Here is a 22558-nt window from a genome sequence, read left to right on the forward strand (position 1 = left end):
ATGATTTGATGAGCAGAAAGGGCATCCCAATGGATGATCCAAATTGGATAGAATGGTTAAAAAGGCCGAAGAGGTGGGAAAATTCCAAGCCAATCTCTTCAAACTAGAAGAGCAGCAAATTTGATTTGAAGTAACTAATTATAAAGTGCTGCAAGTTGGATCCAAAAACCTGAAACTGACACATTAAACTGATAGGGTCTGAGTTGGCACTTACCGGGAAAGGGACCTTCCTGATGTCATAGCCAATTGGTTGGTAAAAAATGTTGAACTAGTGAGCAGCTGCTATGAAAATAGGTTCCATGACTGAAGGATTAAGAAAATTGTAAGAAAAAGAGAGAAAGGGGAAAAAAACAGGAAAAGAAGTAACTGAGTTAGGTTGCTGTGAATTTTCCAGGCTGTATGGCCATGTTTCAGAAGCATCATCTCCTGACGTTTTGCCCACATCTATGGCAGGCATCCTCAGAAGTTGTGAGGTATATGAGCTCTTAAGAAGAGCTGTGCCACATACCTCACAACCTCTGTAGATGACTGCCAAAAATGTGGGCAAAATGTCAGGAGAGAATGCTTCTGGAACATGGCCATACAGCCTGGAAAACTCACAGCAACCTAACTCAGTTACTACTTTTCCTGTTTTCCCCCCCTTTCTCTCTTTTTCTTATAATTTTCTTAATCCTCCTGTCATGGAACCTATTTTCACAGCAGCTGCTCACTAGTTCTACATTTTTTACCAACCAATTGGCTATGACATCAGCAGCCCAGTGATTCCGGCCATGAAAGCCTTCGACAACAAACTGAGTTAGGCTTTAATAAAAATCTATGGTGTGCCACACTCAAAATCTAGTGTTCTGGTTGCCACATCACACAAATGATACTGCAGAGCTGGAAGAGGTGCAGAAAAGAGCAGCCAAAATAACCGGAAGCCTGGAATCAACCACCCTTCAGGGAAAAGTTAAACATTTGGGGCTATTTACTTTAAAAGAGAAAACAAACAAAAGAAAATGTGGTTGCAGTATAGAAAAGGAATTGTCATTTTGAAGAACGTGGATAAACAAGTTTGTCTCAAAAGTATTAGAACATTTTAGAACATAAAATGAAGCTAAACAGTGGGGCAAACAGAAAGTGCTTGTCCTCGGTCATGGCGTGAAATTAAAGAATTCATTTCCACATGCTGTGAATATACTTTTTAAAAAGAGGGATTAAGACAAGTTCATAGTGAGCACAGTTTTTTTTGCTAGCCACTGCCTCCAATACATGGGAATGTGTCTCTCTGTACAGAATGCAGGGGCATAAAAGCGAGAGGGTGCTGTTATGCTCATGTCCGGCTGGTGCCTTCCAGATTCCAGGACAACTGGCCTTTGGTTTGATTCAGTTGGATCCCTGTGTTCACCACCAAAGAGAGGAATCTTTGTGAGCATTCCTTCTAAGGAACAGTATCAGGTAACCTCATGGTTACTTTGTGACATCTCAGGGCTTTGAGCAAAAGTGGACAACATGTGGCACTCCAGATACTCTTGGACTGTAACTCTCAACAGGCTTAATCTGCCTAAAAGTGAGAAATGCTGGAGGATGCAGTTCAACAATGTCAGGAGGGCCACACATCTACCTCTGGCTGGATTGAAAACTCTAAACTTTTAGAGGTTGGTGGACACCAGCTTCTATCAGTAAAGATGGAATTGTAGTCCAGCATCATCCAAAAGGATGGAGCTGAGGACAACTGTTTCAAAAGAACCCAAGTATATTGCAGTTCAAAATTCCACATATGAAAAAGTATTTTTAATGGCTTCTGCCAGCTTAGCAATTCGAAAACATGCAAATGTGAGTAGACCACTTCCCACCAGTTTTCTACTTCACCTCTATAGCAACGGTGGGTTTCTTGTTTTTCCCATGTTGTTGGATGGCAACTCCCATCACCCTCACCATCCACCCTTCCAGCTGGGAGTTGCAGCCCAAACACATCCCCAAGATCACATGTTCCCCATTATTCTTAACAGGCAGATGATGGATATCAAGGATCAGATGAGTTGTTTTGCCTTTTTATTCTTTTTTTTTAACACCTCGTTCTCTTTCTTTCCTTTGTACTGAACTTTCCTGCTTTTGCCCACCCAAAATCCTGAAGCAAGATGAGAGCTTTTTAAAAAGAAAATTCATCTGGGGAAGAGGGAGCTAAAGTCACCTTGGAGTAGGGACTTGACCTACAAGTCTTCTTGGCGTGGGCAACCTCTTCTGGTTCAGTGGGCTTGAGAGAGGGAGTCACATGGAAGTCTCCCTGCAGAGCCACAGAGTGGGGTGGTCAGCAAGATGGTTGGGCTCCATGGCTGCTCTCTTGAGGAGGATTCCTCTACTGCTCCTTGCAGGAAGGAAGGAGAGAAGGGGATGCTGGCCTGTCTTTCCCCTAAAGAAGGCCTGTGGTAGCAGTTCCAATAGCATCACGTTAGCTGCGGAACCGCTGGGCTGACGGCAGACCAAAGAAGCTCATTTCTTCATCACAGGCCACACGGTGGAGTGCGGGCTCCGAGGCACTGCGCTCAATTCGGGGCAAGGAGTGCTGCAGAGACTCAATTGAAGCTAAAATCTTGAAGAAGCCCCCCAAAAAAGGAATAATCAGAAGCTGCCTTCCACAGGTTAAAACACACACACACACAATTTCAACTAAGCCAGATGAGTTGGACTGCAGTCCATGCCAGCCCCAACCATCATGGCCAATACCAAGATTCCAGGTGTAATACGACTGCCACATCCCCAGAGAAGTTGTTTAGTGGTTACAGCTTCCAAAACCTCTCATCTAACATGGCTACTGGCCTTCCTGGTTGGAGTATTTTGGTAGTTGTCATCCAAAAGGAAGACTTTTCCACTCTTTGCTAAATACTGAGCCACACAAAACTTATGCATATCTTCCACTTCTCTCTGTTTCCCAAGGATTCCTGTCTCTTAAAGTTTTGTTGGATCCTCCAGTAAGAGAAAAGGAGAAGGATGGGGATGGGCAGGAAGGTTATGAGAAATCTTTATAAAACCATGTGTGATATATAAGCATTTTTATCGCCTTGCCAAAATGTTGGAACATCTAACAACATCTGCAGATTGGGAAATACATCTCCTAACACACAATGAAGTTCACAGAGGTCCCTCAAAATACCATGATTGAGAATGCCCTGTCTCATGTTCTCATCAAGCTAGCCTCTTGGGCAATGCAACAGGGCCTCCACTGGGGATCAAATTCTGGGCAGACTCCTAGAGGAGATGGCCTTCAACCAGTATATATAGCATTCTAAACTGGTGTAGTGGTTTGAATTTTTTTTTTCATGTCAGGAGCAACTTGAGTCGCTTCTGGAGTGAGAGAATTGGCCTTCTGCAAGGATGTTGCCCAGGGGACGCCTGGATGTTTTTTGATGTTTTTACCAGCCTTGTGGGAGGCTTCTCTCATGTCCCTGCATGGAGCTGGAGCTGATAGAGGGAGCTCATCCACGCTCTCCCTGGGTGGGATTCAAACCTGGCAGCTTTCAGGTCAGCAACCCAACCTTCAAGCCACTTAGTCCACTACGCCATCTGGGGGCTCCTAGTGGTTTGAATGTTGGACTAGGATACAATGAGACCAGGGTTCAAATACCCACTTGGCCATGGATATCGACTGGAAGACACTGGGAAAGTCATAGAGGAAGGCAAATGTTCTCTGATCAAATCTTGCCAGGAAAAACTTGTGGTTAGGTTCAGCTCAGTCTTGCCATATATTAAAAAAGATTTGAAGGCGCATAACAACACATACATACATTTATCACATTCTTTCCCTAATAACAAATTCAAATTCATTGTGAGAACATACATGTAATGATAGATAAATGCAATTTATCTATCCTTTTCACTTCTGCCAGGACTCACCTGAGGGAAGAGGGGCCTCTCTTCACGCTTGAATTTCAGACAGTCGCACATCAGCCTGCGCATGGCTTTGGGACAATTGCTGGGCACTTTGCTAACATCAGGGGACAGGTACCCTCGACCCACCATGAATATAATCTGGAAGGATGTGGGGAAAGATGCACCATTATCAGAACAAATGAGACGGGGAGCTTTTTAAAGGATTCTGGCTGCCACAGCACCCCCTCCCTTTTCCCTCTTCTACACATCCTTGTGGGAAAGAGACTTTCTAGTGGAAAGTCAAGCGACAGCCGCCTGATAGGATGGGCAGGGCAGCAGTGAAAATATCTCTTTTAACACCATCTGCTGGCTGTACAGCAAATCAGTCCAGATTGAGTACCCCTTTGCCAGAAATCCAAACTACTTCAGGAACTAAAGTTTTTTGCTGCCTTTGGGGAAAGCAAACTAATCACAGTGCCCTCTGAGGTTTTCCTCAAGGAATCCTAACATAAGAAAGAGAAGAGGGGAAGTGAGGGCAGGACTCCGTTTACATAAGGCCCCTGTAAAAAAGCAGGCATCCAAGGAACTTTCTGATTCAGGTTCTACTTGGAGTGACCGCATTGACTGCCACTTGCATCCAGCCCAGAAAATGAAAAAGATTCTTGGGGGATAGCAAGGGAAGGATTTCACAATTACTTTGCTAAATAGGAGTAAAATGTGCCGACATCCCTTGAGAAAAAAGTAGTGATCACTCGACGTGATGAGTCCCTTTTCACACCATGTATATGCCCCCGGTGGAGCAGTGGATTAAACTGCCAAGCTGCTGAACTTGCTGACTGAAATGTCAGCAGTTCGAATCCAGGGAGCGGGGTGAGCTCCCACTGTTAGCTCCAGTTTCTGCCAACCTAGCAGTTTGAAAACATGCAAATGTGAGCAGATCAATAGGTATTGCTCTGGCAGGAAGGTAACAACGCTCCATGCAGTCATGCCAGCTACATGACCTTGGAGGTGTTTACGGACAACTTAGAAATGGAGATGAGTACCAAGCCCCACAGTCAGACACGACTAGACTTAATAGCAGAGGAAAACCTTTGCCTTTATGCAAATATAGATATTCCAAAATCTCTCACAATCCCAAATCGGATCTATTAATTAATTTTAACAGTCAAGCAGAGTCCAGAAAGGGATGGTTACAGCCCAAATTGTAACTGCCAGCTCAACGGAAGCCTGAAGTTTCCAGTCCCATCCCAGCTTTCCTACCTTCATTTTCTTACCTGGTCCCGGTTATTGATATGGCTGTAGGGAAGGCTCCCAGAGAGCAGCTCATATAGGACAACTCCATAGGAGTAGACATCTGACTGGAAGCTGTAGGGGTTAGGGTCCTGCATCCGGATCACTTCAGGTGACTGATGAAGCCCAGAGAGAAGGAATTCAGGCTTGGATAGGGAGGAGGAGGACATGCCTTTCTTCCCCATTCCTCTGGAAGGCACTGCTTGTTTCTGCTGGCCTGGCTTCCATATTTACCAGCCTCCAACTAACCGAGGCCTGGGGCCTTCCCTGGGAGCCACCTCATCTCACACTCACCATCCAGAGTATGGAGCCACCGGGCTGTTCCACCTGCTGCGCTCCACTCCAACGTGTCTTCACCGTGGCCAGGCCAAAGTCACCGATCTTCACTGTCAGTCCTTCGTGGAGGAAAATGTCTGAGACAGTAGGTGAAGGAGCGTCACTCTGTTGTGCCATAAAATAAGTGCTATATCCCAAAACAAATACTTATTACTATTATTATTATTATTATTATAAAATACATTATTATTACTTATTACTATTCGATTGTACATGTCTTCTTTTGGTCAAGGAGTGCAACCCTCTCTTTTCCACTACAATATTCTGGTTCAACTCATCCTTTTGCAACACTGAACAAAGGTCATGTAGCTCAATCTCCCAGAAGAAGGCCTATGAAACCCCCATCAGAAACTAGAAAGGAAGGATACTGTTAGATTTGAGGTCCCGGTGGATTATGTGCTTAGCATGAAGGTAGCTGTGGGAAACAGAAAAACATAATCAGCACTGTCATCTTCAGTTATTGTAATTGCACATGCAAATATGCTGCAGACTGAGAACCATTGCAGTAAGGCAAGGCTGGGCACAAAGTGTGCCATACTCCTGAATTTTGGTACAATGTTTGGGAAAATTTTGCCCCTAGACTATGCAGGAAATGCCCCAAACATATGAAAACGCATTCACCTCACCCACACAAACACCCAAGAACTCTACACTACCTCCTGCTCTCCTCTGAAACTTACGAGTAGGGGCAGCTGTTGCAGTTGCAGTTGTCCACTCCTAGAGTAATAGCTTCTCCTTTTAACCAACTTTGCTCATTTACTTATTAGTGACACTTACACTCTGTCTTAAGGCAGAAGACAAAGCTCTCCTCCGTTTCCCTGGTTCTTTATCCTCACAACCTACACTTTGTGAGGTATGTCAGAGATGAGACTAATATCACTTCATGGCTCAAGCAAAGATCTTTTCCTAGATATCTCCAGTCCAGCTCTCAAACCATTAGCACCCTACTATTTCTCTGACGCCTTCCCCTAATAAATGGTACCTGGCTCACAATTCATCAAATAGCCACTCCTGCTATGGCATAATCTATTTTCTCTCTTGTGCCACAAACTCACACTTGCTTTCCTGGCTTCAAGACACAGACCCCATTAGCCAATCCCTTCCACAGAGGACTCCCCATTGGCACACTCACTCCATGCCCTGGGCTGTTTGCCGAGCTACATCAATCCGCTGCACCATCTCCAGGGGTGTCTCCTGCACGTGGAGGTGCTGGTAGAGGCTGCTGCCGTCACACCACTGGGTGATGATGGCAAAACTGGGGTGAGTCATGAACCCCATGAAGAGCAAAATGTTAACATGTCGCGTCTTCCTAAAAGAGGGAGTGGGAGAAGAGGAGGATGAAGGAGTCTGGCCAGGATCAAAGGCTCCCATCACCTCCCTCGGATATCTCGACAAAATGCCCACCTGGCCCTCATAAACACCAGAGCTTTACCTGAGAACTTGCATCTCATTCTTGAAGGCCTGCACCTGCTCACTGGTGGGGTTGGTGACCTTCAGGATCTTTATTGCCACATCCCCATACCACCGACCCTTGAAGACAGTACCAAAGGACCCGGTCCCAATCCGCTTCTGCATGGTCACCTCTTTAGGGGACACCTCCCAATAATAGCTTGAGTCTCGGTAGCCCAAGGATTTCTGAAGGATACAGAGAATTGCCAAGGATGAGCAAGAGCCATGGAGAAAGGGCAGTATTAGGGAAATGTCTGGGGTCTTGGTATCAACCATTCTCACATGAAGCACTGCTCCTACAATTTTACTCACAGAGCTCCCTAATACCTCCCATAGCCTGGCCACTTGGTGTCCTAAATCTTCCTCATCCATGATGCCTCCCATTTTGAAGAGGGCTGTTATTTTTGGCTTTGGCTGGACAAACTACTTCTCCAATCTAAACTCACAGGTTTCTTCTTGTCTTCTGAAGGAGCCTTGCGCTCCCTTGGAGATTCGCCGGGAGATTTGGGGTGTGGGGAGCGTCGGCCTGGAGAAACAGCAGCCATACTGGATACTGGAGTGGCTGGTGGGGTGCGAGGAGGCAGTTCAGGACCACCTAGGGCTGTAGCAAAAAAGAAGAAGATGCTCTCACCGGACTATTGCCTTACAAGACTACAGCTTACAAATAAATTTCCTTGTTTAAGTAGTAGAGTGTTTTTTAAAATTGTGTACAATCCAATGTCTTGATGCCATGTATTATTTCCAATTTCATGGAACAAACTGGAGTGAGATAGATGACAAGGTTGGAGATTTTCCTTTAACTTGTAACATGGGCCTAGGAGGGCTTATAAAAAGGACTGGACAAGTCTTTGAGACTGCAGGTATCTCCAACATGTCTGGCCTGCAACTCCCATCATCCTGAAGCACACGCTCACTGGAGCTGTAGACCAGTGGCATCTAAAGGGGGATGTCAGTTAGGGGAGATGGACTAGTCTTCTTTAAGTGGAAACTGCTAGCTGGGAAGTACTAAGCAATAGAGACAAGTCACGGTAGCAACTGAACTCATTCTTTTCCAGTAAACTTTCTAGAAAAGCCCCCGGGCAAGACAGATTGCCTGATCTAACTTCAGAAGGAAATCTGTGGCCGTCCAGATGTTGCAGATTTGATCATTCTTTGCTAACCTCAGCAATGGAAATAGGCTATGAACTAGTGGGGCTCACTAGCTTTAGGATTAGGAGTGGGTAAGCAGCATAACCATAATAAAGAATAAAAATGACACCGACAGAAGCCTGCACAGGCTATCAATCCATCTTTATCCCAAACTGTGGCCTTCCATGTATTTCAAGCTCTAACAACCAGTATAGTTACCAGTACGGAAAGGGGGAGCTAGTATCCCAAAACATCTGGACGTCTACAGGCTGTTGCTAATTTCTCGATCTAGCCTGATATTTGTTTTCTCCACTAGGCTGAGGGAAGGGGAACCTGTGGCTTTTCAATTGTTTTTGGAGTCCAGCTCCCATTACCTCCAACCACTATGACTAACAGTCAAGGGCAAAGGGAGTAGGTGCCCAATGCAACTAGAGGGTCAAAGAATCCTGACTTGTGGCTGCAACAATTCAGCACTTCAGGAAGTCTTTGCCCTCAATGACTATTTAGTCTTTTAACCACGAAGAGCTGGGGCTTTCTCTCCCTAACAACCCTATGTCTTGGACACCGAGCTATGGTCCCTCCAAGTAGTGTTGGCAGATCCCTGTCCGAGAAGGTTGAATTCCTCCACCGACATGATGTTCTTTAGGACAGGGCCCCCCAAACTTTTTAAGTGGAGGGCCAATTGATAATTCCTCAGATTGTTGGGGGACTGGACCTTAATTGGGTGTGGGTGCGCCATATGCGCCTGCATGCGTCTGGCATGCATGGGTGTGTGCAGTGTGCATCAGGTGTGCCACACACTCACTGCCGTAGACATACACACTTGCCACCACTGCCACCAGACACAGCGCTGCTGCTCACACTCGCTACTGTTGCCATTGTGTGCAAGTGTGTGCCATGCATGCATGCACATGTGGTGGTAGTGTCAGAGCTGTGGAAAAGACCTTGGAAGGCCGGATTTGGCCCGTGGGCATTAGTTTGGTGACTCCAGCTTTATGACATCTATCCCTTACCAACACACCTCAGCCAGTTGTTCTCTCCACCTCCCCCTATTGCCAACATGTACTTCATCCAGCCTCCATCTTGACCAGATATTCAACTCACCCTCTGCGTTGTGGCTCCTGCTTATGAACTGGAAGAGAAAGACAAAGTGACACATGAATAACTACAAAATGGCAGGGCATAGGGAGAGGTGACGCTGGCCTGCTCTTGAGTAGCACTCTCTCTGTGGAACACCAGGCCTAGTTCTTACTAAGGAAATAATGCCCATTGTTCTGGGATGCATCATTTCAAGAGGCTCCCCTCACTGAATGCTCAACCATCCAGTGCTTCTCTGCTCAGGGCTGGCTCTACCAAGAGGAAAAGGAAGACTGATAGATTCCTCTTTTCTATAGAGATAACCTCATCGTTTCTGTACAGCTTAAGATCCTTACACAATGAAGTACAGGGTGGCAGCCACCCAGAGGACAGACTGATTAACATGAATGACTGACAGCTTTGGACTCTTACACACTATGGTACAGTTGGCCTTCCAACTGTTCTGCATTCACGGATTCAACCAATCACAACTCCAAAAAAAAATTCAGGGGAAAAAATTCCCAAAAGCAAGCTTTGACTTTACCATTTGCCAAGCACAACATTGACATGTAATCATATCCTGCTGCAGCCCCCATCATTCCACAGATCCTCAGGAACTTTCTGACACTCGTTTGAGTTTTTTGTCATTTTATATAAGAGATGCCATTTTATTATGCCCTTGGATATAATGGGATTTGAGCATCCCTGGATTTGGTATCTGTGGGGTAAACTGAAGGCCCATTGTATCCCAATTTAACTGCCATAGTAACATCCAATGGAAGTTTGGGGATTGGAAGTTGAGGGATGCCTCACCTAGAGATGCCTCTGACCAAATCCCAGAATTCTATAGGATGGAACCATGGCAGTTAAAGTGGGATCACAGCACTAGAAAAGGATAATGCAAAACACCTGGACTGAGTTTGGGAACTAGGCGCACATTATCCCCTTCTGACCATGCCCTGGATTTTGCCAAAACTGTACTAGAAGATGGTGCCAAGTGCAAGGTATCTTCTAGTGGGAAAAACTTCTACCATATTTTGGAGTGGGAAGGAGTAAGGAACCTCTGATCAGAGCTTAGGTGGACAGGCCTCCTCACTCACCTCAAGGATGCTGTTGTCCACAGGGCTGGTGGTACTGACCATGTGGACATTAGGAGTGGATGTCGAGCGGTGTCGCTGCAGGAGCTGCCCATCGCTACACAGGCTGGGGAAGCTGAAGGCATCTTTGCTGAGGGGAGACGGCTTGTGTGAGCTGGAAGGAAGGAACAAGACGAGATGCCTTTATTTACATCCATGCTGACTGGACTATATCAGTGGTTCCCAACCTTTGGGCCTCCGGGTGTTTTGGACTTCAGCTCCCACACTTCCTAACAGCAGGTAAGCTGGCTGGGATTTCTGGGAGTTGAAGTCCAAAACACCTGGAGGCCCAAAGGTTGGGAACCACTGGACTATATCAATCCCTCAGCAGTTCCACCTGCTTCAGGTGTGTCTGGCCGACAATGCAATGTCTTCCACGTTTGCTGGAGTTAAGGGCACAGGATCCTTGGGAAAACCTCAAATTAAAAAACACTTTTTAAAACTTAGGGAACACCTCTCTTGAAATCTATAGTTTCTCTAGTGTAACTGGAACGGATTTAGAGGATGGAAGGCAATCTGTAAAAGTTAAACCTGCAAAAAGGTATGCAGCTACAATTGCTGTGCACTCACAAAGTGGAGCTCTGCGCTTCTGTTTTGTAAAAGCATAAGAACTACACACTTACCCCTTTTCAAAAGAGAGAAAAGGCAATACAACCTTTCGTTGAATATATCAAAAATGCCTTTTGATAAAAAAAAGTTGATATCGTATATTATAATTCTCCTCCTCCCAAATTACGGTATGTAATGTCCTTCCAAAACAGGAGGACTAGAAATGTACTCTTTCAAAAATAAAAATAAATCCAAGCTTCACTTGAACTCAATCAAACAGGTGAGAGGTACAACTTTGCAATATGGTATTTGCATTTTCCTACCTTATTACAAATTTGGCAGAGTTGCATTAATGTCCTGATAGAAACATGTCAAACTTTAAAGAAATTCTTATCAATCTTCCTGAAATGGGCTGTGAATCCTCCGGAAGAACAAAGACATTCTGCTGCCAAGATGAAACCCCTCCCTATTTCATGCGTAGAAACCAACCAAACTGGCAGTTGAAATGTATTTCATGACTGGCAAGCTGTTGGAAATGTCAAGTCTTCTCTAGTAATGTTTATCTATGATCCTGTTGCTTACTGTTTCCTGTACGTATGATCTGGTATGCAGCTTCCTTTACTCTATAGTTCCTGAGTAGTTATAAATGGGACTGCAGACCACATGATCACTACAGACGGACTACAGACAGTCGGATTACAGCAGACTACCTCAGACCTCAGATCACACGCTTGCTGTTTTGCTGTATTTATTTATTTATTATTTATTTACAGCATTTATATTCTGCCCTTCTCACCCCGAAGGGGACTCACGGCGGATCACATTACACGTATAGGCAAACATTCAATGCCTTTTAACATAGAACAAAGACAAGACAAACATAGGCTCTGAGCGGGCCTCGAACTCATGACCTCCTGGTCAGAGTGATTCATTGCAGCCGGTTGCAGCTGGCTTGCTCTCCAGCCTGCGCCACAGCCTCGGGCCTAAAGGATGTTCTGACTGGATGGCACAGAGAATTATTTCAAACATATCTGAAACTAGACTGATAAGTTTTGTACCTGTGTATATTCGACACAGGAAGGTTGTGAGTAAACCAAATACATTATTTTTATCAAAGTCTACTTCATTTTTGTCTCTTGAGTGCATGACATAAAACAAGTCGTTTTAAGGGAGAGTATATATATATTTGGGCACTGAAAAACACTTCTGAAGCACTACTTTTTATTCACTGGCAAAATCTGTTTTTTTAACAGATCAGAGATAACAGGTTATTCAGTCTAACAATTGGAGCCACTGCCTAGCATCATTATATTTCATTGTATACCAGTCTTTGGCTCTTTTCTGAAAGGTCATGCTTTTCTAAAAAGTTATGATTTCCAAAAGGTGTTTTCCAAAAGGTTATGAATGCCATTTTCCAAAATAAGCAGATTATATCCTCCACTGCAGGTTAGTTTAAGGAACTTAAGACTCTGTGGAGCATGCAACTCACTCCTTCAACTGAGTTCAAGAGTGCTGCTCCCCAATAACCACCACCTCAATCTATCTACCATTAAGGCCAGGACCTGTCCTCTTTATAATTGGTGAATCCAACCTGACACCCCTAATGTCCTCTTTGGATCCATACTGCTGCTTGGTGGTAATTTCTAGCTCCCCAGACTCCAATGCTGCTCAACTGTGATCACATCTCTTACCTGATGGATTGCGGAGTCATAGGTTCTTGGATCAGGGCAGCTGAAGCATTATCTGACCAAAGTGGAGGATACTGCCATGGGTCATGGCTGTAAACACTACAGGAAAGAGAAATGACACTTAACACAAAGGAAACAGGGACTGATGGAAGAGTGGATAACATGGCACCAGGGGGAAACTCACGGCTTGTGGGTTGTTGCCAAGTCCACACAGACTGTCGGCACTCTGCTGCTGCAATGTTCGTGGAATTTGTAGCCACACGTCTGGCAGCGGAAGCCATGGAACAGGAACTTAAGGCAGAAATCACAAAAAACCATGCGGAAGTAGGTCTTCCGGACCTGCCCCAAAGAAAATGAGATTTCAGGTCAGGTGGGGAGAAGAGCCACCTAAGGCATTAGCACCAGGCTGGGATCTTTCTGACAGACATTCAGTAATTAGCATTGGAAGCTGGGCCAAAACAATCCAAGTCCCCTTCCACATTATATGGTCAAAGTGTTCTAAGGCATTAGCGCCAAGCTGGGATCTTTTTGATCAATAGATACCGCCCAGCGGGACATGACCTTGGAGGTGTCTACGGACAACGCCGGCTCTTCAGCTTAGAAATGGAGATGAGCACCAACCCCCAGTCGGACATGGAAAGACTTAATGTCAGGGGAAAACCTTTACTTTGTATAGGACTACAATTACAAACATCCTCATTCACAATAGCTGTTCACAACAGTTCAGTTCCCTCAGCTCCCCTTAGGCTCTGAGTTCAACATGAAAACGCCCTCTGTTAACTGGACTTGCCTCTTTTTAGATAGTAGGGCACAAACTGCTGCTCCTGACATTTCTGGAGTGCAACCTACATGAGTCCAGATGGGCAGGACCGATAAATAAGAATGATACAACAGGGGAGCATTGAGAGAGGGGCATTTCCAAGAGAACGAGAGCTTCAAAAATGTCCTTGCTAGCTGCACACTGTCCATGGGCCACTCTGGAGCAAGAGCAAAAAGACAAATGTTCTTATACAGCGAAGGCTGGGAACCTCCTGGCAATGGGCTCCAACCCCTATTCTCTCCCCCTACCAGCATGGTCAATAGCCAAGGCTGATTAGAGAAGTAATCCAATTGGGTTTTGGAGAACCACAGACTCCTCTCTGCCATTTCTTGGCTCTTTCTTGGAGGAAAGGAGACTATAAATAACAAATATAGGATTTCAAGGGACTCACAAAATTGTGCATCGTAAGCGGTACATTTTCCAGGACTTCCACGGAGAGCTCAGCCCCCTCCAGGTTCACCAAGTCTGTCTCCCAATCTGTGATGGTCTTTCGTCTGCAAATAGGATCAACATGAAGAAGACTGTATCAGCTGACAGACCCAAAGCTCAGGACTTCCTGGGAACCCTCCCCTCCTGCCTCTAATGTTAGCAATACCACCACAAAGCAGTGAACACAGGAAGGAGCTTTCTTTTCATTTTAAATTTGAACCCCAAGATCTTTCAAACAGACCCAGACATCAGATCATGACTTGCATGATTTACAGCATATCCCCCAATTCAGCTTACATTTCTGGGAGTAAGGGGTGGAAATGACACTTACCCCCCAAAAAATGTGTGTGTGTGTGTGTGTATCCATCCTTGACAGGGTTAAAGATTCCAGTAGTAGGGAGGGTGTTATGAAATTATAAGATAACCTTTAAGGGAGGTTTGCAGCATTGTGCTTTGACAATATGAGCGGCGCGTGGCTGCGCAGAGGGAACAATTTGAAAACCTAACATTAAAATGTGATTTTAGATGGAATTTGTAACTTTTGAGTAAACTGTTATTATCATATTTATTCTTCAAGCTAAATGTATTTACTAAGTCTTCAAATAATCACCACAGCCGCAAAATCTGTTGTTAAAGGGTGTGTACATTGTGTTTGTAGAGCCCAGCACCTACCTTTGCACTTCAAGAGCCATATACTGGCATGATGTGCTAAAGTATGTACGGATGTGCATTTAAGTTATGATACCAAACCTAGCCACACAATTTGGAGAAATGGTGGTGAAGAAGCATTTTTGTTGATACTATTAGAATACAAGATGTCAGAAATGCTCCTGATTTACTGCAAATTACCCAATGCTCCATCAATTCGTCTTGTATTATATCACTATGTAACATGATTTTTGTTCCTGGGTTATAAATGTAATTTCCTAATTGGATCTATCATTAAAAACAAGGGACATTTTGCTGTTTAAAGAACCGGCCTTATAAAATAGGAAATGTAATGTGGACATGGATTTTAACCATTGTTTGTATTGATATTGATTTAACTTATTATTATTGTTTCTCATGTGATTTGTATGATTGCTGAATGTGTTGTATTGTCTATCTGAATTTTGTTTAACTTGTATTTTAATGTCATTGAATATTTGCATTTTATGTTTACGGTGGCGAAGTGCGTTAAAGCGCTGAGCTGCTGAACTTGTGGACCGAAAGGTCCCAGGTTCAAACCCCGGGAGCGGCGTGAGCAGCCGCTGTTAGCTCCAGCTCCTGCCAACCTAGCAGTTCGAAAACATGCCAATGTGAGTAGATCAATAGGTACCACTCCGGCGGGAAGGTAACGGCGCTCCATGCAGTCATACTGGCCACATGACCTTGGAGGTGTCTATGGACAATGCCGGCTCTTCGGCTTAGAAATGGAGATGAGCACCAACCCCCAGAGTCAGACATGACTGGACTTAACGTCAGGGGAAACCTTTACCTTTACTTTACCTTATGTTGTGAACCACCCTGAGTCCACTTGAGTCCCCAGTACTTACTTACTTACATTTTGCTCTCTGAATATGTCATAGAGTCTCAATCAATTTCTCATAGAGTCTCAACCATAGTTTGTGGCAGCCAGAAAAATGCAGTTTAGGGAGTATAACAACTATTTTCAAAGTAAGTACTGCACAATTAAACAGAAAATAACACTTTCAAACCAGGAACAGAACATTTTTCAAATTTTGTTACATAGTGTATTCTGTCCAATTATGGGGTAGCGGGCACAGGTGCATAAATGACTGAAAGAACAGCTTTAGGAAATAGCCAAAGAAAGGGAACTGGGATGATTCACATGAAAAATTTAAAAACAAATCCATTTCAAAGTCATTCGGATCCACACAGGTTTAGACCAGGGCCTCAAAATGACACTTGAACTTTGTTTAATTTACTACTCTTTCCTATACTGGTTCCCATCATCATCACTAAATTTTTTAAAAAATGATCATCCAATTCTTCAAGGATGGGGAACTAGCAAGAAAAATGGGCTGTGCCACTACTGTTAAGTAAACTATGAACAGTCTTTGTGAGAAAGACCTCGATAAAGCCAAGGATTTGGAAGGGGTCCTTCATTGGACTACAACTCCCACAGTCTCTTAGGGGAATGGCTTTCATAGAATCCTAGAGTTGGAAGAGACCTCGTGGGCCATCCAGTCCAACCCCCTGCCAAGAAGAAGGAAAATCACATTAAAAGCACCCCCGACAGATGGCCATCCAGCCTCTGCTTAAAAGTCTCCAAAGAAGGAGCCTCCACCACACTCCAGGGTAGACAGTTCCACTACTGAACAGCTCTCACAGTGAGGAATTTCTTACGAATGTTCAGGTGGAATCTCCTTTCCTGTAGTTTGAAGCCATTGTTCTGCGTCCTAGTCTGCAGAGCAGCAGAAAACAAACTTGCTCCCTCCTCCCTATGACTTCCCCTCGCATATTTATACATGCCCTCATCATGTCTTCTCTCAGCCCTCTCTTCTTCAGGCTAAACATGCCCAGCACTTTAAGCCGCTCCTCATAGGGCTTGTTCACCAGACCCTTGATCATTTTAGTCACTCTCCTCTGGACCATGGTGTGGAATAGTGATATTGGGGATCTATATTTTTCATGCCAATATACCAAGGACTGTTCCCATGCTAGTGCCTGTTGGCCACAATTGCTTCCTTTTTACTTGGGAACCTTTCCAGAGATAAGGCATTGATAGATTCAGGGACCACAATCCCTTTGAGAAGCACAGCTTCAGCCAATATGCCCACTAGCCATGATTATTAGGGGATTCTAGGAGTTGTATTCATCATGAAACGGTAGAATCATAGAATCATAGAATCATAGAATAGTAGAGTTGGAAGAAACCACATGGGCCATCTAGTCCAACCCCCTGCTAAGAAGCAGGAAATCGCATTCAAAGCACCCCCGACAGATGGCCATCCAGCCTCTGCTTAAAAGCCTCCAAGGAAGGAGCCTCCACCACGGCCCCGGGGAGAGAGTTCCACTGTCGAACAGCTCTCACAGTGAGGAAGTTCTTCCTGATGTTCAGGTGGAATCTCCTTTCCTGTAGTTTGAAGCCATTGTTCCGTGTCCTAGTCTGCAGGGCAGCAGAAAACAAGCTTGCTCCCTCTTCCCTATGACTTCCCTTCACATATTTGTACATGGCTATCATGTCTCCTCTCAGCCTTCTCTTCTGCAGGCTAAACATGCCAAGCTCTTTAAGCCGCTCCTCATAGGGCTTGTTCTCCAGACCCTTAATCATTTTAGTCGCCCTCCTCTGGACGCTTTCCAGCTTGTCAACATCTCCCTTCAACTGTGGTGCCCAAAATTGGACACAGTATTCCAGGTGTGGTCTGACCAAGGCAGAATAGAGGGGGAGCATAACTTCCCTGGATCTAGACGCTATTCCCCTATTGATGCAGGCCAGAATCCCATTGGCTTTTTTAGCAGCCGCATCACATTGTTGGCTCATGTTTAACTTGTTGTCCACGAGGACTCCAAGGTCTTTTTCGCACACACTGCTGTCAAGCCAGGCGTCCCCCATTCTGTATCTTTGATTTCCATTTTTTCTGCCGAAGTGAAGTATCTTGCATTTGTCCCTGTTGAACTTCATTTTGTTAGTTTCGGCCCATCTCTCTAGTCTGTCAAGATCGTTTTGAATTCTGCTCCTGTCTTCTGGAGTGTTAGCTATCCCTCCCAGTTTTGTGTCGTCTGCAAACTTGATGATCGTGCCTTCTAACCCTTCGTCTAAGTCGTTAATAAAGATGTTGAACAGAACCGGGCCCAGGACGGAGCCCTGCGGCACTCCACTTGTCACTTCTTTCTATGATGAAGACGACGCATTGGTGAGCACCCTTTGGGTTCGTTCGCTTAGCCAATTACAGATCCACCTAACCGTAGTTTTGTCTAGCCCACATTTTACTAGTTTGTTTGCCAGAAGGTCATGGGGGACTTTGTCGAAGGCCTTACTGAAATCCAGGTACGCTACATCCACAGCATTCCCTGTATCGACCCAACTCGTAACTCTATCGTTTAAGCAAAAGGTTGCAATCATTGCAAAGTAAGTTTTCAAAATCCCAAGACAGTGATGCAATCTGAATCAGGGTTGTTTGAATCATAGAATCATAGAATCATAGAATAGTAGAGTTGGAAGAGACCTCAAGGGCCATCTAGTCCAACCCCCCGCTAAGAAGCAGGAAATCGCATTCAAAGCACCCCCGACAGATGGCCATCCAGCCTCTGCTTAAAAGCCTCCAAAGAAGGAGCCTCCACCACGGCCCGGGGGAGAGAGTTCCACTGCCGAACAGCCCTCACAGTGAGGAAGTTCTTCCTGATGTTCAGGTGGAATCTCCTTTCCTGTAGTTTGAAGCCATTGTTCCGTGTCCTAGTCTGCAGGGCAGCAGAAAATAAGCTTGCTCCCTCCTCCCTATGACTTCCCCTCACATATTTGTACATGGCTATCATGTCTCCTCTCAGCCTTCTCTTCTGCAGGCTAAACATGCCCAGCTCTTTAAGCCTCTCCTCATAGGGCTTGTTCTCCAGACCCTTAATCATTTTAGTTGCCCTCCTCTGGACGCTTTCCAGCTTGTCAGCATCTCCCTTCATCTGCGGTGCCCAAAACTGGACACAGTATTCCAGGTGTGGTCTGACCAAGGCAGAATAGAGGGGGAGCATGACTTCCCTGGATCTAGACGTTATTCCCCTATTGATGCAGGCCAAAATCCCATTGGCTTTTTTAGCTGCCGCATCACATTGTAGGCTCATGTTTAACTTGTTGTCCACGAGGACTCCAAGATCTTTTTCGCACACACTGCTGTCAAGCCAGGCGTCCCCCATTCTGTATCTTTGATTTCCATTTTTTCTGCCGAAGTGAAGTATCTTGCATTTGTCCCTGTTGAACTTCATTTTGTTAGTTTCGGCCCATCTCTCTAGTCTGTCAAGATCGTTTTGAATTCTGCTCCTGTCTTCTGGAGTGTTAGCTATCCCTCCCAGTTTGGTGTCATCTGCAAACTTGATGATCGTGCCTTCTAACCCTTCGTCTAAGTCGTTAATAAAGATGTTGAACAGAACCGGGCCCAGGACGGAGCCCTGCGGCACTCCACTTGTCACTTCTTTCCATGATGAAGACGACGCATTGGTGAGCACCCTTTGGGTTCGTTCGCTTAGCCAATTACAGATCCACCTAACCGTAGTTTTGTCTAGCCCACATTTTACTAGTTTGTTTGCCAGAAGGTCGTGGGGGACTTTGTCGAAGGCCTTACTGAAATCTAGATATGCTACATCCACGGCATTCCCTGTATCGACCCAACTCGTAACTCTATCGAAAAAAGAGATCAGATTAGTCTGGCATGACTTGTTTTTGGTAAATCCGTGTTGACTATTAGCAATGACCGCATTTGTTTCTAAGTGTTTGCAGACCACTTCCTTAATGATCTTTTCCAGAATCTTGCCTGGTATTGATGTGAGGCTGACCGGACGGTAATTGTTTGGGTGACGGTAATTGTTTGGGTTTGTCTTGTCTTTAAGTGTGGATGGAAAGATGAGAGGTAGCAGATAACAGGAACTGAGGTGAGATGAACAAAGGAGGAAGTGGTCAGGCAAGGGAGACCTGTGTGCCTGGAGGGTCTTAGCTTTCTTCTAGATGCAAGATCTTCACCACTCCGGTTACCACTTCCCTCTGTGGTTGCTATCACACTAGCCTAGTTATATGTGAAGACCTAACCTCTATGAGCTCCACCATTTTCTTAAATGGTAATCTATCAAAACATTTGTGGAATGTAGCCTGCTTTAACACATCAGACCATGTACAGTCCACCAAAGTATATTCCAAAGCAAAACAGCATACAATTCACATTTGTATCTTTTGCAGATTTGAGTAGAACGTTCTCTCTAAGAATCATGGGGTGATTCTACAGTCAGCATTCTGCACCCCAACTTCCACAAAAGTGGAAAGCCTATATTTACATTGCTACAAGACTGTTATGTTTTGTTTCAACAAATTAACATGGCAATGTTTAAAATGTGTAGCAGAATACATTTATTTTAAAATAAACGAAGTATTACATAAGTCCAAATTTGTTGCTGTTTCTTTTTTTAAAATTAAATTTTTTCCAAAATGTACACTTGTTCACATTTAGGATGACAAGGGTTTTTTTTAAAAAGAACTGTGCAGGAAACCAAAATGAACAGATTTTGTTCAACTAGTCCCAGGGCTTTAAGTGCAATTCTGAACACCTAGCCCTATATTCCTGGATTAATGTATCATTTTAGTGCTGAATGAAAGTTGCCAACAATTTTTCTGATAGGCTTCTCATCTTAAATAGCTCAATGGCAAAGGGGTAGAACATGTGGTGGGAATAGTTATGCATAGTTGAGGGGGATGAGTTCTGCTATGGTACGAATCTACTACAAGTGACAAATATGTCCATATTCAAAATGGAAAGAACTCAACTTTTTTTTTTTTTTAAAATCAAAATGCAAGAGAAAACAAAATGGAAAGTTTGCTTCATCCACAGTACAGAATTCTATGTACAAAAGATGATCCCCAGCTCTTTTTCCATACTCAGGTTTCAACACCTCTAAAGGGTATTGGGTGCCCTTCATACAGTTTGGGAATAAGCCAGGAAGACAAGTGGAAAAGCATCATTGCACGTGGCTGGACCACCACCAGAGCAATAACAAAAGTAGTGGCTGAAATATAATTAGCTGAACTGGACTAATTCTAGTCTGATGCTTATGAGCAGCTTGCAAAAACTTACCATGCTGTTGCTACACAGCACCTGTTATTAATAATAAGGTTCAGAAACATAGTGTTTTAAATTACAAGTTCCAGAAGCCTTCAGCCAGTACAACCACTGGCCAAGGGACTTAAAAGGTCATGCTGACTGGGCAATTCTGGGAACTTTTGTGCAAGAAAAGACAATCTTTTGGACTTTTGATTCATTGGTATACTGCTTTCATGCTTAACTACCTGGCTTGAACAGACATTGATTAGATACACATAATAATGAACCAACAGAAAATCTGATCTATGGCTGCTTCTACACAGTCATTTAATCCAGATCAGGATGTGGATTTAAGATATCCAGTTTGCTTTGGAATGCTTAAATAAGTGCTCCATGATCCAGTTGGACGTTGGAACAGTGACCACAAAGATGCATGGAGTAGTTATCAAGACAATTCAAATAATCCCCCCTCCCCTCATCTGGTGGGATGCACTGGTAAAAAACAGTTTTTCAGCATTTGACTGCAGCAAAACAAGGCAAAATATGGCAATCAAGCATTCCCATGGGGATGCTATGGCTTCCTTTCCAAGGGAAGTGTTTGTTTACTTTCTTTATCTGGCTTCTTACTCTGGCTGCTGCAGCATTAGCCCTGTCTAAATAATCACTCCAAATTTGGCATTTGGCTTCTTCCTGTGCATTGTATATACACCGGTGTGCTTCAGCAGAATTCATGGTTTGATCTGGAATTTCCAGTGAGGCTTTTCTCATCATGCTGTTTCCAGCTAGATTTGCATTATAGCTCATATAGGGGGTATATGTTTTTGTAAATACCTTGACCTCGAGCTGGCTTCAAGCTGGATTTAAGTGCCAATGTAGAAGGGCCCTATGATGCAACATTTTGGGAAGTTGTAGAAACCCCTCCACAGCCAGCTCTCCTGAGAGTCCTTTGCTCCACTTCTCACCCTGCTCCCCCTACAATACTCACCCATCACCAGCTTTCTTGTAGACAACACAGCAGTCCTGGTTGAGGCCACGCACCTTCAGAGCCTTGTCCAAGGAGCTGTAGACAGTCGTACCTGGCCGGACATTCACCTGAGAGGAAGAAGGGAAGAGGACTTATGTGGGCAAGGAGGCAATCAAACTGACCTTTCAGTATTTGTTCTTGGACCAATATTTGCTCTTGTATCTGCTATCTGGCTGTAATATTTGTCCTATTCACTCAACCACACCTTCTGTATTATCCTGTCTTATCTTCTACATTATCCTATCCATGCTGAAGAAGAGTCACTAATGGACAGTGGATGAAAGAGCAGATCCGAGTGCAAATTTCATTCATTGTATCAGCATTGGGGATCTTTGGGCTAACCTAACCTAACAATTATAAGAACCATTGCTTAGAATGAGAGAAGTTTTTTGACTAGACATTCCCATTCAGCCTGGCCACTGGACCTTCCTGGACAGGAAGAGCTACAATAGACTTCCGGTCTGGATGAGAACTTTGCATCAGCAACAAGCATTTTCTGTCTCATGGCTCAACACTTAAAAGTTAGGGTCATTGGAGTAAAAACTGGAGATACCTCCTGTACCTTTAATGGTTGTGTAGAAAAGTTGCCAAGTGTTGCTTGTTTACATGACAAGCAACAACAGCTGAATTTTCCTCTTCTACATAACAATTAAAGCTCTCACAGACTCCTCTAGTTTTTGATCTGGCAACCCTACCAACAACTTCCTTGAAATACAGTAAATGGCAACAGGTCACTTTGGGTCTTGAGTCAATACAATGCCTGGTCTTGGATCTACTGAAATATCTCCAATATTGCTTGTGCTGACAAAAACATAAAAACAGAACAGCAGCTACGTTGGATCAGGCCACATACTGGTTAATGGCCCACAATATTTCTTCCACCAGGACACAAGTATAATTACACCATTTAAGTCAAGCTCCCCAAAAACACACAAAGACACATGGCCTCTAATGCAGGAGGTGACATATCCTCATCCCAACTAGCAGTTACTGATGGCCCCAATCTCCATTGATTTACCTAATCCAAGCTGGCAGCCATATCT

The 22558-nt window shown here is 44.4% G+C and overlaps 1 protein-coding gene across 1 annotated transcript in view; it reads right to left on the reverse strand.

The window, feature by feature from the left end:
- Positions 1-2017: 2017 nt before the first annotated feature.
- The window catches only part of araf (A-Raf proto-oncogene, serine/threonine kinase), a 35771-nt gene continuing 15230 nt past the window's right edge, over positions 2018-22558 (reverse strand). The window contains exons 3-16 of the mRNA XM_008103542.3: positions 21477-21583; positions 13714-13816; positions 12687-12841; positions 12506-12601; positions 10230-10380; positions 9157-9184; positions 7371-7525; positions 6908-7110; positions 6608-6784; positions 5844-5890; positions 5434-5552; positions 5124-5255; positions 3874-4008; positions 2018-2572 (exon numbers count right to left, since the gene is read on the reverse strand). Coding sequence (XP_008101749.1) covers positions 2432-2572; positions 3874-4008; positions 5124-5255; positions 5434-5552; positions 5844-5890; positions 6608-6784; positions 6908-7110; positions 7371-7525; positions 9157-9184; positions 10230-10380; positions 12506-12601; positions 12687-12841; positions 13714-13816; positions 21477-21583 — 1749 coding nt within the window. The 3' untranslated portion in view covers positions 2018-2431. The remainder of the gene's footprint in view (positions 2573-3873; positions 4009-5123; positions 5256-5433; positions 5553-5843; positions 5891-6607; positions 6785-6907; positions 7111-7370; positions 7526-9156; positions 9185-10229; positions 10381-12505; positions 12602-12686; positions 12842-13713; positions 13817-21476; positions 21584-22558) is intronic.

Source organism: Anolis carolinensis, chromosome 2 (genome assembly GCF_035594765.1).
Source record: "Anolis carolinensis isolate JA03-04 chromosome 2, rAnoCar3.1.pri, whole genome shotgun sequence".
NCBI classification, from domain to species: Eukaryota; Metazoa; Chordata; class Lepidosauria; order Squamata; family Dactyloidae; genus Anolis; species Anolis carolinensis.